General features: G+C 39.4%; 1 protein-coding gene across 7 annotated transcripts in view; it reads left to right on the forward strand.

The window, feature by feature from the left end:
* The window catches only part of ANO2 (anoctamin 2), a 318,934-nt gene that overhangs the window by 272,158 nt on the left and 32,710 nt on the right, over positions 1-14,066 (forward strand). For all 7 annotated transcript variants that reach the window (XM_036019420.1, XM_036019422.1, XM_036019421.1 and 4 more), the window contains one exon: positions 8,613-8,758. In XM_036019420.1, coding sequence (XP_035875313.1) covers positions 8,613-8,758 — 146 coding nt within the window. The remainder of the gene's footprint in view (positions 1-8,612; positions 8,759-14,066) is intronic.

The following is a 14,066-nucleotide window of genomic DNA, read 5'->3' on the forward strand; positions in this document are numbered from 1 at the left end:
AGCAGCACATCTCACCTTTGCTAGGCCTGGGTCGGAGATCCTGGAGATGGAAAAACAAAGTGCCTCCCAAGGAGGCAGTGAAATCAGGGGCACCAGGAGCTTTAAAGGCAGCTCTGGAACTCATGAGGACATGATCACAGATCAAAGTGGGTTGTGTGGCTTGGCCTCAGACTATTCCCACTCCTGCCACCCAGGCTCCTGGGGCCTGACAGAGTTGTGGCAGGTGCTCACCAGAAAGGAGCCAGGTGGCTAAACACTGTGGGCCTCAGAATAATGCAGTGACTTCTGAGGTGACTTTGGTCATGGTGAGTGGCCAGGCAGAATCTGATCTCATGCTACTTATTACCCAAGTCCACTGTTGGCTATTTCTCTCATCCCCAGTCCTCTCATACATACCCCACCTTGTCCTCTTCCATATGTGTTTGTGCAAAACACGCTTTGGAGCCAAACTGCATGATGCCTCTAAAACATGCCACATGACATCCCAAGTCCTTGCTATAATTTTATATCAAGCTGGGTTCAGTATTCCTTGAAGTAGAATTGGAAATGGGCCTCATATCATCCAGAAAGATGTGTGTGTGTGTGTGCATGTGTATGTGTAGTAAATGCTACTTTTTTTGCCCTTTCCTGGGCACAGTCTGAGATGGACAGAGCAGACAAAGCAATACTTCCACTGGCAAAACATCCTCCATCCCTATTTTCACTCAAAGCACAAGATCACATCCTAAAATAGCTGGAATATAGCCCTGGACACAGCCAGTAAGATTTTATAAACTTTCTGCTCTTTTGGGGTAACTGGGATAAATACTGCATTTCAAGACATAAAACAGTCTCTCTTTAAAGACATCACAGACAGAGGAAGTCTGTGTTCTCTAATACAGTGGAATGTGGTCACGAATCCAGAGTCTAAGGAACAAACTTGAACCTTGTCAGGTGTCAAGAAAAGGAATACATAGCTCAGACGTTGATGTGCTTCTCTCCTTTGGCCCATTTAGGGCTTGGTTGTGACTCCTTTAACGAGACTCGCAGAGGCTGTGGAGCCAGGGTCTGTGGACTGCAGGCTGGGGCCCAGGTTCCTGTGGCAGGAAGCTGCAGGTGAACTCCCCGTGGTCCTGGGGTGAGCCTGAGAGGCACGAGTGAAGGGAAGGCTCTGGGCCTTTCAGACAGTTTCTCAGACTTGTCATTTAAAAAGGGACAGGAAAATAGCAGATGAAAAGGATAAATGGGTAACATCAAAGGAGTTATTTTAATGAGTACATCATACGGTCGGAATCATAATCTGAAATTTTCCAAACGGCCCGTCTGTATATTATACAACTTGCAGGATTCCTGTTAAGTCCCACTCTTGAGGGATTTTTTGCATTAATTTTTTTAATGGTCACTGAGATCTCCAGGAGGGAAATTTCTGGGCATGGCAGGTTCATAAGAACTATTTGTGGGGTTTTCCCCTCATTGTTTTTGACCTACCCCTGGTATATTACACTGCTGACCACACAGTTCTTCCTGACGCTCTTTTGCTGCCCTCCTCCTTGCCACATGGTCTTCCAGTTGGCCATGTGTTCCTATGACTGCTCCTTCCTGGCCCTTTGAAGGCTCCTGTCCCTCCATCCACCCCTTAATCATAGACATTTCCCCCCTCTGCTCCATCCACATGTGGTGCTATTTAGAGTTTCAGTTGTTCCCTCCATGATGATCCTCGAATCTTGAGCTCCAACCCACACCTGTTTTCATAGCTCTAGACCTGTGTATAAAATGGCTTACTGGACATCCCTATTTAGTTGACTCATGGCGTCCTCCACTTCAACAGTGTCTCCCCTTCATCAAAACTGCCTCTTCTCTAGTGTTTCCTATCTTAGAAAACTGTGTCACCTTCCACACACATGCCCTAAGACCCTTCGATCCTCATTTTCCTTCCCTTCCCCCATACAGTTCACCAGCAGCTTCTTAACTCTACCACCTAAGCGTGTCTCAACCTGTGTAGGTCTCTTCATACCCATTGCAATCACCATAAACTCAGCTACTATAATCTCTTACCTGCAGCACTGCATCAGATGGCTTACAAGTCCTTCAATGCTGTGAATTTGCCTTATCTTTTAAGCCTTGTTTTTTGACACTTTCTCTCTCCTGCTCTATGCTCCAAACATTTTTAACTCCTTTCAGTCCCTTCTATGAACCATTCTCATATTCGCCTTTGGCTGTTGCACAGTTAATTTCCTGGGCCTATCACATACCTTCACCTGTCATATCACTCCCCCTCTTTCCCATGCTGCTTCTATCAGCTCTCATCATTCAGTTGGTTTATATATCTCTTCCTCGGAAAACTTCCTCTGCTTTAGGCCAGGTTAGATTTCTTTGTTATGTTCTCATAATTACCTAAATTCATCCCTTCAGAACACTCATTATACATTATTAGTAACACTTGTTTAAGTGTTATTTTTCCAGCTAGACTACCTCATTAAATACATCAGATGGCTGCATTTATTTTTTCCTGGAGAGCATATTTTAGGAACGCTCCATTCTCCTGTTTGAACTGTTTGAACTAGAACTGTTTGTTTACTAAACTTCTACAAAGCTATTGATCTGAGTTTAATCTAATGCCTCCATTTCTGATGGATTCCTTGTTTGCTGGATTATATATCATTTTCTTTCTTGCTTTATATCCTTGTTTGTTTCATCCTCCTGGAATATCATGAGAATGGGTGCGGAGAAGGATATCTTTCAGGAAAACTTGTGTGTGTGAAAATATCCTTACCCTGCCTTTGCACCTGATATATACTTTGGCTGGGTATAGAATCCTGTGCTAAAATCATTCGCCTAGAATTTTCTAGTGTCAAGGTTGATGCTGATAATTCTAATATTGTTTTGATTCCAAATAATTTTTAGAGAATCTATGCTTGTCCCTCTGGACTAGGAAACTTTTAGAATTGTTTTCATCATTCTTAGAGATCTAACACTTCATGGTGAAGTGCTTTGGTGGAGGTCCCTTTTTTATTTAACCATTACACTGAGTAGGTTCTTCCAATCAGAAAACGCATGTCCTTCACCTCTGGGACATTTTCTCATATTCGTTTTGTATTTTCTTCCCCACCATTATCTTGGTCTTTTCTTTCTGATTAGATGTTGGAGTTCATAGATTTGATTATTTTTTTATCTTTCTATTTTCCATTCATTTGTCTTTTGTACTGTTTTTTTCCTGAGAGCTTATTGATTTTTAACTTCCTATTATTTTACTGGGTTTATTTCAGATCTAGAGTTTTCCTGGTTCATTTTCTCCTTTAAATATACTTTCTGCTCCTGCTCATGTTAGGAAGTGGTAGTCACTTGAGAAATATGGGTGGACAGACACATAAGGGCCTACTATTCCTTAAACAGAACATTGACCAGTTACTACCCCCTGCCTTTGGTGATACCTGATGCCTGCAACTTCTGAGCCTTTCCGAGATTTTGCAGCATGAGTTGGCTTGCTTTTCTTTGCTCTCTTTCACTATGGGCACTTGGTATTTAATCACAGCAGCTGTGCTAACTCCTTCATCCACTGTTCACCTTCCAAGATATTCATTACAACTCTCATACACTACTATTTTCTTTAGCCTTGTGGTTTTATACATTTTAAAATTCACCGTTGTTTTCGTAGCATTTCGAAAGTAGATAGGGATATATGCATGTGTTCAGTGTTCCATGTTTAATTAAAACCACTATTTTTTACTAAAGATTTAGCCAAGTTTTCTGATTACTGGTACCTGGAGAAAAAGTCTCAATATGAGTTCTGGTTCTAGACCTTCCTTCCGCTTCCTCTCCCTCCCTCCATTCTTTCCTTCTCTTTTTCTCTTTCTTTTAATGTTTTTCTTTATCCTCTCAGATAGTGTCTCAGCAGGTCCACACTATTTGCCTTCAGAGTTGTTAGGCTCCATCTGGGTTTTTCTCAATTTCTTATTATCACAGAATTATTGTTTGCTAACTTATCATAAAATATTTTATTTTACTGCTGCTTTTATGAATCTCAATTCATTCTTTAAATCCTCCTTTGATGATGATAATGATAATAGGGACAATGATAGATACATTTAGTGAGCTCTTAGCATGTACCGAGCCCTAAGTGAAGCATGTTACATAGACTAGCCCCATGGGCTAGTTGACATTTTCTCATAGATAAGAAACTAAAGTTTATGGAATTTTAATAACTGTCCAAGAAACTATAGTTTGTGAGTTATGAAACTTTTTTATTTTTAATGTAAAACACTTTAATAGTTTGTCAAATATACAGTTACTAGAACTATCTAAATATCACTCATAAAAATTGGTATATCAAATTAGATGATTCTATAAAATAAACTCTCACTTTGACAATAACTCCTGCAGTCCAAGAATACCCACATTGATAGTACAAATTACAAACACATTTAAAAAGAGATATTTAAACCAAAGTAACTTTCACCAAATACATTCATTCATCTACTAAAACAAACAAAAGCACAGTCACTAATAACACAGTTTTAGGTGCAATTCCACATGCTTTATAAATCTTCTAGTACAGCTCCCATACATAGTAAAGTGTCTTTGTGCACACCATTTTCATATGCAGATGCATTGTACATCATATTTAAGACTATTTCACTTCATAACTAAACTTGTTAATGTATATTATAAGTGAACAATAGGCCAAAATTTAACCCTTTACATTTTTTTATAAAAATTATTTTTTTCATTTCAATCATTATGAAAAAGTTTAACCATTAAAAAGAATTCTTGAGTATATTCTAATTTGTTTAATCACACGAATACTATTTCCTCTTACTAGATGCTATCAAAATAATAATTAAACATTAACTCCCCTAAAGTGGAAACTCTAACCTTCCTAAAATGTTAACTACCATTGTAAGTAATAAAATCATTCTATAAGTCAAAAAGTAGTTTCACATGCATTGCCAAATTTAACATATCATTGCACTGAAGATAAGATTGAGGCCAAAAACATTTGTATTAAATTATAAAGTCCAATATAAAGAATGTGCAGTAATTTGCTTGTGAAAATATAATGGATATTTGTAAGTAATTATTTTTTGTGCATTAAGGGCTTCTCTGAGGACAGATTCCCTGGAGAAAATTACAACAAAGAAAATGAATGTTTTTAGATTAGTCATGTTTTTTAATTACTTTCCAAAACAGCTTACAAACTTACTCCCCCACCAGAGTATCTCTATTTTGCTGCATCCTGTCCAAGTTCTCTCTTTTTGTAAATTGCCATAAAATTTTACTCCTATAATTCTTTTTAAAAGTATATTTTATTGATTATGCTTTTACAGTTTTCCCAACTTTTCCACCTTCATCCCCCCTCCTCCCTGTACCCTCAACCCTCCAGCATGCCCCACCCCTTAGTTCATGACCATGGGTTGTACATATAAGTTCTTTGAGTTATCTGTTTCCTATACCATTTTTGATCTCTCCCTGAATCTATTTTATGCCTACCAATTATGCTTCTTCTTCCCTGTACCTTTTTCCCCTAACCCTGCCTTCCCCCTCCCCATTGAAATCCCTCCATGTGATCTCCATTTCTCTGATTCTGTTCCTGTTCTAGTTGTTTGCTTAGTTTTTATTTTCATTGTTTTTCTTTTCTTCTAGGTTCATTCGTCAACAGTTGTGAGTTTGTCATTTTACTGTTCATATTTTTTATCTTCTTTTTCTTAGACAAGTACTTTTAACATTTCATATAATAATGGCTTGCTGATGATGAACTCCTTTAACTTGACCTTATCTGGGAAGCACTTTATCTGCCCTTCTATTCTAAATGAGAGCTTTGCTGGTTAAAATCATCTTGGATGTAGGTCCTTGCCTTGACTCTGAGTACTTCTTTTTAGCCCCTTCTTGCCTGCAAGGTTTCTTTTGAGAAATCAGCTGACAGCCTTATGGGAACTCCTTTGTAAGTAATTGTCTCCTTTTCTCTTGCTGCTTTTAAGATTCTCTCCTTATCTTTAATCTTAGGTAATGTAATTATGATGTGCCTTGGTGTGTGTTTCCCTGGGTTCAGCTTTTTTGGGACTCTCTGAGTTTCTGGACTTCCTGGGAGTCTGTTTCCTTTGCCAGATTAGGGAAATTCTCCTTCATTATTTTTTCAAGTAAGTTTTCAATTTCTTGCTCTTCCTATTCTCCTTCTGGCACCCCTATGATTTTGATGTTGGAACATTTAAAGTTGTCCCAGAGGTTCCTCAGCCTCTCTTCATTTTTTTTTGAATTCTTATTTTTTCATTCTGTTCTGATTGAATGATTATTTCTTCCTTCTGCTCCGGACTTTTGACTTGAGTCCCAATTCCCTTCCCTTCAGTGTTGGTTCCCTGCACATTTCCCTTCATTTCACTTTTCATAGCCTTTACTCTTTCCTTTATTTTGCAACCATACTCAACCACTTCTGTGAGCATCCTGATTACCAGTGTTTTGAACTATGCATCTGATAAGTTAGCTCTTTGTCACTTAGTTGTATATTTTTCTGGAGCTTTGATCTTTCATTTGAGCCATATTTTTATATCTCAGCATTCCTTTTATGTAGTAAAGGGTGGAACCTTAGGTAGTCACCAGGGCGGGGCAACCTATGTCACTGCATTGGAGTGTTGTATGTGGGGGAAGGGACCGAGAAGGAACGATTTCACTTGCTCAACTCTTACTGGCTTTCAGTCACTTCCCTCACTACCAACAAGCAAATTGGGCCCTTCTGGTGTTGATTCCAGGTGGGTGGGTTTGTGTATGTTTTAGGACCCTGTGAATCTCTCCAATGAACTCTCCTGTAAGGCTAGGAGTTTCTCCTGCTGCGTCAACCCCCACAGGTTTTTTCAGTCAGAGGTCTTGAGGCTTTATTTCCCAGCACTGGAATCCTGGATTGCCTGTTCTGTCTCGCTCCCCAGTTGTTCCTCCCATTTTATCTTATCTGCATGCAAATGTGGGACTGCCCACTCTTCCAGCCACTGCCTTATCTGGTCCACCAGCTTCTGTCTTGCTGTGAGTCCTCTCCACCTCAGCTGCCCATCTCTGCCCCTCCTACTGGTCTGGATGAATATTTCTTCTTTAACTCCTTGGTTGTCAAGACTTCCATATAGTTTGATTTTCTAGCAGTTCTGGTTATTTATTTATTTATTTTTTGCTTTTTAATTAGTTCTTGTCCTTTTGGTTGTGCGAGGAGGCAAAGTGTATCTACCTATGCCTCCATCTTGGCCAGAAATCAGGATTATGTGTACTGCATCTTCTTGATGGCAAATGATATCAGAGAGACATTGATTAGAACATAATTTTGAATGATGAGATTTTTATTAACTGTCAGAAGCCCTTTCTAACAACAGAATGAAATGCATAATGTTAACAGGAGTACCAGTCTGGAAATAGCTACACAGGGACTGGATGATCTTGTGTGAAGAATGTGGAGGGCAGGGGTAGTTTCCTGCATTTAGATGGAGCACAAACTTCAAAATCCCATTACATTTTTCAACTCTTTGATTCTGTCTGTTCTGATGTTAGCTGTCCTCGCAACTATCTCCTAGAAACTTTCTCCTAGAATAGTTAGCAGAGTTGGCGGTCTGCTCCTTCACCTAATTTCATTCTCTATATTGTGTATCAATGGAAAGTATGCAAAGGCTATATACCCTCAGGTATATTTTAACATTTAATATTAAAATAATAATAACTACCATCTAGTGCATGCTTACCACGTTCAGGTATTGTGCTAGAAATTGTATAAACATTGTTTCATTTAGTTCTCATACCAACCCTGAGAGGCTGGGTCATTATTGTCTTGTTATCATTTAGATCAAAAAAAAGTTCCTGCATGTGATTATCTTCTAGGGCTGTATAACAAATGCCACAGACTGTGTGGCTCAAACAAGAGAAATCTGTTTTCTCAGTGTTCTGGAGAACTGTCAAAGTTCACTTTCCAGTGAGGGCCTTCTTCCAGGCTTGCAGACAACCACCTCCTCACTGTCCTCACGCGGCAGAGAGAGAGAAATCACTGTCTCTTCCTTGCCTCATAAGACTATCAATCCTATTGGATTAGGGCCCTACTTTTTTGACCTCATTTAACCTTAATTACCTCCTGAAAGTCCTATCTCTAAATACAGTCACCTGGGGGTTAGAGATTTGACTTGTAAATTCATGGGAGAGGATTGATTTCCACTCATACTAGTGGTAGATAGTGTTTAGCTTGGCTTTAATAGAAAGATGATGCTGTTTATGTTTTTAAGACCTGAAAATGTTTGAGTTTAGAGGAAAGCATGTTTCTACTATTTTCTGGACACCTTCTCTTCCCCATGAAGAGAGGGGATATTAGGACTGTCCTGTTAGATAATAGGGCTGTCTTAGTATTTGGTAGGAAAGGCCAACCCTCTTGTTGCTTATTAAAAAGCAACAAGAATTCAGTTTCTTTCCTGATCCTTTGTGGGGAAGCCTTTCGTTACCATAATAAAGGAGCTTCTTAGGTTATCTTTAAGAGAAATGTAGTCTCCTTAGTATCCCTCTATCTGTCCTTGGATCAGAGCTGACTTCAGCGTCAACACTTAAGTTTGTTTCTCCTTTCTGTCTGCAGAACTAACTCTGTCCTCCAGAGGCTTTTGGTGACTGGTCCATTTCTTTTCCAGGAAGCTAAAAAAACTATTTCGGAAGCTGAAAGATGAGACAGAACCCGGAGAAACGGACTCTGCCCATTCAAAGCATTCAGAGCAGTGGGACCGAGACTACAGCTTGGAACCATACACTGGACTAACTCCAGAGTACATGGAAATGAGTAAGAGCTTGTGATCCTTCCTTCCTGGTGCAGGTTCAGACAAGGGGTCTAGGAGAGCCGTGAGGAGTGGGGAGGGAAATGACTGGGGCAGCCACTGCACCTCCCTGGGATTCCTGGTTACCCCAAGTCATCTTCAATGCCACATAAAAGTTGAGGAGTGTAAAGCAGAAAGAACCCTGGGTTGAAAACCAGGGACAACTCTTATCACCAAGTCGATACTAGGATGATGCCCTCTTCTCCTTGGGTTTCCTCTCCATATCTCCAAATGAGAAGTTTGATCTCTCAGGTCCCTTCCCATGGCTTCTTTCATTGATAAAGCTGAAAGAGAAATAGTGAAGTCTGAAATTTAAGGGTAGAGTTTCCACTAAGGAAAAGTAAAGTAGTCCTATGACACTCAGGACATGGGTACATCTTTGATATGGAGAATATAGATAGAAGAGTCCCCAACTCTGATCAGGTAGGTGCCGCGGTCCAGCCGCAGCTAGGTCCAGGGTTTCCTGAAAGGTGGGTAAGGCGTCGGCGATGGGAGACAGACGACAACACACCTCAGAGGACAGTAATGCTCTGTTCCGTTTATTGCAAGTACAAGCAAGTTTTTATACTTTCATTTTTAGCAGTGATTGACATTTGTGATTAGGTAAAGCAGAAAAAAATTAATACAAAGGTAACCAGGAAAAATACAAAAATTCCCATAGATTCAATTATATTAAACAAAGATTATTTTAACCAGGAGAGCCATAAATCAGACAATTAGAAATAGCTGTACATACAGAGTTTGAATGTCTTATTGTTTATTAAAATTCTCAGAATTTGTCATGGGGCAAAAGGATACGCTAAATTGAACAGAGGTTATAGGAAATTTATTATAAGGCCTTTGTGATGTTTAACTTACCTATTTACCTTTTCTGTCTAAAATATTTCTCTGTGTACCATGGACTTTAACTCCCTGGTAACTGTTTCTACGTGCTTAATTTATAATAGTTAACCAGCTTTTCTTATTTCTTTGCCTGTCTAATTCTACTTGATATATATTCCTATTCAAGGTAAAGGCGGGGCTGTTACTCCAACAACTTTTAGACATTCAGGGGCTATTTCATTAGAGGGGATTTTATTCTCTGGTCAAGAAATTATTTTATACAACTTCATTGGAATTATGCAAATCAATAAACCTGAGATACAGATATCTAACAATCCCACCACCTTTTAATCTCCAAAACAAACATATAAGGAGAGATAAACAGGAAATTCAGCTACAATAAACTCTTTTTATTTCTTAATTAATAAACACCAGGGAGGTCTGCTTCGAGCTAGCCTTTCCATGAAATTTAGACTATTATAAAACACTTGAACTTCATCCTAATTGACCATTCTAATGTCACCCTCATTATATGCTCCTGTATAAGGCAATGGGAGATCTGGAACCCTCTGGAGACCATTAGCTCCTTTTGGGGGATACCATAATTTGCCAATAATCTAATATGCTACCCAGGGGTATCCCTGGGGTGTGGGTAGGGGTCTATATAGTTTTTTTCTTGTTTTCTAGAAAGACTCTTTGTATCTATGGGTAAGGAACAGGCATGGGAAAGTCCGCCAATAATTCAACCTATTGTAATTGATTTATGAATTCTTTTATGGGAACAATCGGGGATAATTTCTTACTCAGGTTTATAAACACTTTATTTAAAACAATCTGGGCATGATTCAATAGTCTAGGGAGAACTAGTTGTCCCTTCAGAATTTCCCTCAAAATCAATCATTGACTCTTTTTGAGCCTCTTTCTTCTCATGTTCTGTTCTTATGGGAATCAGGGTACAAAGTAAGACCATGCTTAATATTAGCAAGGAAATTATTAAAAGGAATCCCCAGAAAAATTACCGCCCTCCTTTGTATGCCATGCTCTCTTCCAGGAAGATGGATTCCTTGAATGCCCTCTTTCCATGTTCAGACCTTGTCAAAAAACATGGTTGGAAGAGGGTGTGGCAGGTAGGGCTGGGTAAAATGTCAACTTTTCCCTAAAAAACATGGGGCTGTTTAGTGTAGGGGGTGATAAATAGACTTCTAGTTACTGAGCCTTTGGTTGTTCTTGGATAAGGTTTTAAACAGGGGTGCCTGTAATACAGACTGATAGACCACGGTGGTTTTGCATATAGTTCAGAAGCCATGAATTTTCCATTATGACAAGTATCCCTACTTAGGCCAGCTGCCTTCAAAAGCTTGGCTACTAGTGAATAATCCTGATCTTTTATTGAGGTGGATATTCGAGAAGCGTCTTTCCAAGACTTGGAACTAATGAATTAAAAACAAAGGACCAAGAGGTCAGACATATCATCTAAACATTTACTCAACCCAGGGTGTTGGAGAAACATCAATCACATCCAATGAAAGAATCACTCAATACTTAATATCATTGTATTTCCATAATGACTCCTGCCTCCTTTGGTTAATCACTTTCAACAGGGGGCCACCAGTGCCTCTCTGAGCACCAGGTACTTTCCTTGTTACCGTACTTCTAATGGATATCTATTCTCTTCTGTGTGTAAAAATGTATGTATGTATGGTAAGGGTAGAGAGAAGGACACAGTCTACATTAGATGACCTCAAAAGTTCTGCCCTAGCCCTGTGGACATAACATTCCAGGCAAAGCCTGAGCTTTGTGTACTAAGTAAACTCACCAGAGAGGAAACAATTGTTGTGTCTGCTTCAGGAACAATAGGCAAAGAAAATATGAAGACCCAGTTTATGTAAACACATAGCTCCCTTATTCTTTTCACCTTTAGTGAAGTGCTACCTCCAATTCCTCTCCAACCAGATATTTACAGAGATGATTACTGGTATCTCAGATGCTATTTTATGCCTGCCATCTTCTCAGAAAGAAACTGCTGCCAGAAATTGAGGCTTCCATCTGGGGAAGGGCCTACTTGAGAAATCCTTGAGCTCTGTCTCTCAAACTCCACCATCCAATTCTAGTCCTCTACCCCCACCGCCCAATTATCTGTGTAGGTTTTACATGTTGTCTGTCCAGATAGCTGATTATTTCAAAGCTTCCTCTTTTGAGTGATTAAGGGCAGAGGCCCTTTAGCCGTACTTCCTGGGCTCAAATGCTAGTGTTACCACCAATTAGCTGGGCAGCTTTGGGTAAGTGGCTAACCCTTGTGTCTCGGTTTGCTTTAGCTGTTAAAAAAATGATAATAGTATCTATCTAATGGGATTGTTGTATTTTTTAAAAAAGATGTATCTATTTATTCTTAGAGAGGGGAAGAGATTTAGAAATAAAGGGAAAGAAACCTCAATGTGTGGTTGCCTCTCAAGCACTCCCTACCAGGGACCTGGCCCACAACCCAGGCATGTGCCCTGACTGGGAATTGAGCTGGCAACCCTTTGGTTCTCAGGCCAATGCTCAATCCACTGAGCCACACCAGCCATGGCAGATTATTGTATTTAATGAATGAATATCTGTAAAGTTCTTAGAAGAGTGTCTAGCATATGTAAAACTAGGTTAAGTGCCAAGCGTTGTTTCTCTTAGTGGCCCTAGGCCCTAGAAAGGCAGAGTGTAGGGAAACATGCTCCCCTTTGTCAGCTATCATGTCATTGAATAGATAGCTCCTCTGTGTTCGAACTTGGGTACTTACAAATTAATGAGAAGCGGAAAAAAACAAAAACTAGATGACTTGGTGATTTCTGGAAGAAATTCACACTAAAAGTATAGAGAGTGAAATTCATTCTATAGATTATACACATACCCTACTTACAGAATAAGAATATAAGGGAACAAAACAATCATATTTTGAAAACAGAGAAAAGAAAGGATCATTTCCCAAAACTTTCCTCATTCACAACTTTTATTAACACTTTGGTGCTATTTCTTAGACCCTTTTTTTCTTACATGTGTGATTTTAAAAATAAAGTTGTGACCATATTCACACATCTATTTCTCTTTTTTTTATTTAGCATTCTATGACTGACAGTTTCCAAGCTGTCACATAATATTCAAAAGAAATAGCTGCATAATAAATAACCCATCTCATAAATGTACCATAGTTTATAACCTATCTTCCAATGAAGTGCATTGTAGGCTCATTTTCCAATTCTTCCCCTGTTTTAATGATCTAATATGTACTAACTTCATACATATAATGTTTTGCACATTAGAAATAGTATTATTTCCTCAAGACAGACTCCCACAGATGTAATTACTAAATTTGACATATGGCCACTGTATGGTTCTTGATTTACTTTACCAAATTGCTTTCTGAATGCTGAGTTCACCTGCCCACAGGCAATATACCAAACATCCTTTCAGTGAGTACACATTATTAAGTAACTGGAAGTCAGGTGATATGGGAGAATTATCAGTGTGCAGTAAGCTTGAGATTCCCAGGCCCTGTGCCCACCTCATTCCACATTGTTGGCCTCAGTATTTCAAACTCATCTTTAAGATTTTCCCAGTGCTTCCTCTGTGACATCTTCCTAGATGAAGGCCTGTTTCTCCTGAGAGGAATCATTATTTTTGTCCCAGTATTGCATTTGATACACATACTGATGGGATAACTTGCAGAATCATGGTGATATTGATTGCATGTTATCTTTTCTATTTAAAATCCTCAATATTACTGACTTCAAGATAAGATTTAAGTCCTCTAGCCTAGCATGTAATGGCATCCTCGAGCTGACTCCTTGTGTTGCAGGTCCTTCACGGTGCCACAGAGTCGCATCTGGTTTTCCCCTGTTACCAGGTCTGACTTTGCCTGTCTGCCTGCAACAAGATCTTACTGAGCTGTGCAGGCTCACACATACCTCTTACATGCAGTTTTGGTTCTCCCATCCTCAGTTCCTCTCTTCTTTTATACTTGCTTTGATATAGGAGAAAATGTGAGGGCTTTGAGGACAGAGATTGAGCCTTATTTCTCTCTAGCCACAACACTCAGCACAGTCCCTGAAACATAGTAAGAGCTCAATAAAATATTTCTTCAATGAAAGGCTCTTTAAATTCCCTTCCTTCAGTGGCTGGGAAGTAGAGACCCCACTTCTCTTTATTCTATGATATTTGGGTCAGCCTCCCTTTTCACTGTGGACATATTTATGTGTATTTTTAACATGCAGCAATTTTCATCTCCCAAGACCAAAGTAAACCCTGTTTATTATCGGGGGTTTCCCTCAAAGAAAAGTCACTTCTGGTTTTAATTTGCTCCTTTGCCTTCAGGGATCAAGTCATTAGCGGAAGTGGACAGAGCGGAATGCTCTCACTCAGACTTGCATTTAAGCTCAACTCCAGTTTCAAGTCTTTTTCTCTGTACCACCGGCCCCCTTC

Source organism: Phyllostomus discolor, chromosome 2 (assembly GCF_004126475.2).
Source record: "Phyllostomus discolor isolate MPI-MPIP mPhyDis1 chromosome 2, mPhyDis1.pri.v3, whole genome shotgun sequence".
In the NCBI taxonomy this organism is placed as follows: Eukaryota; Metazoa; Chordata; class Mammalia; order Chiroptera; family Phyllostomidae; genus Phyllostomus; species Phyllostomus discolor.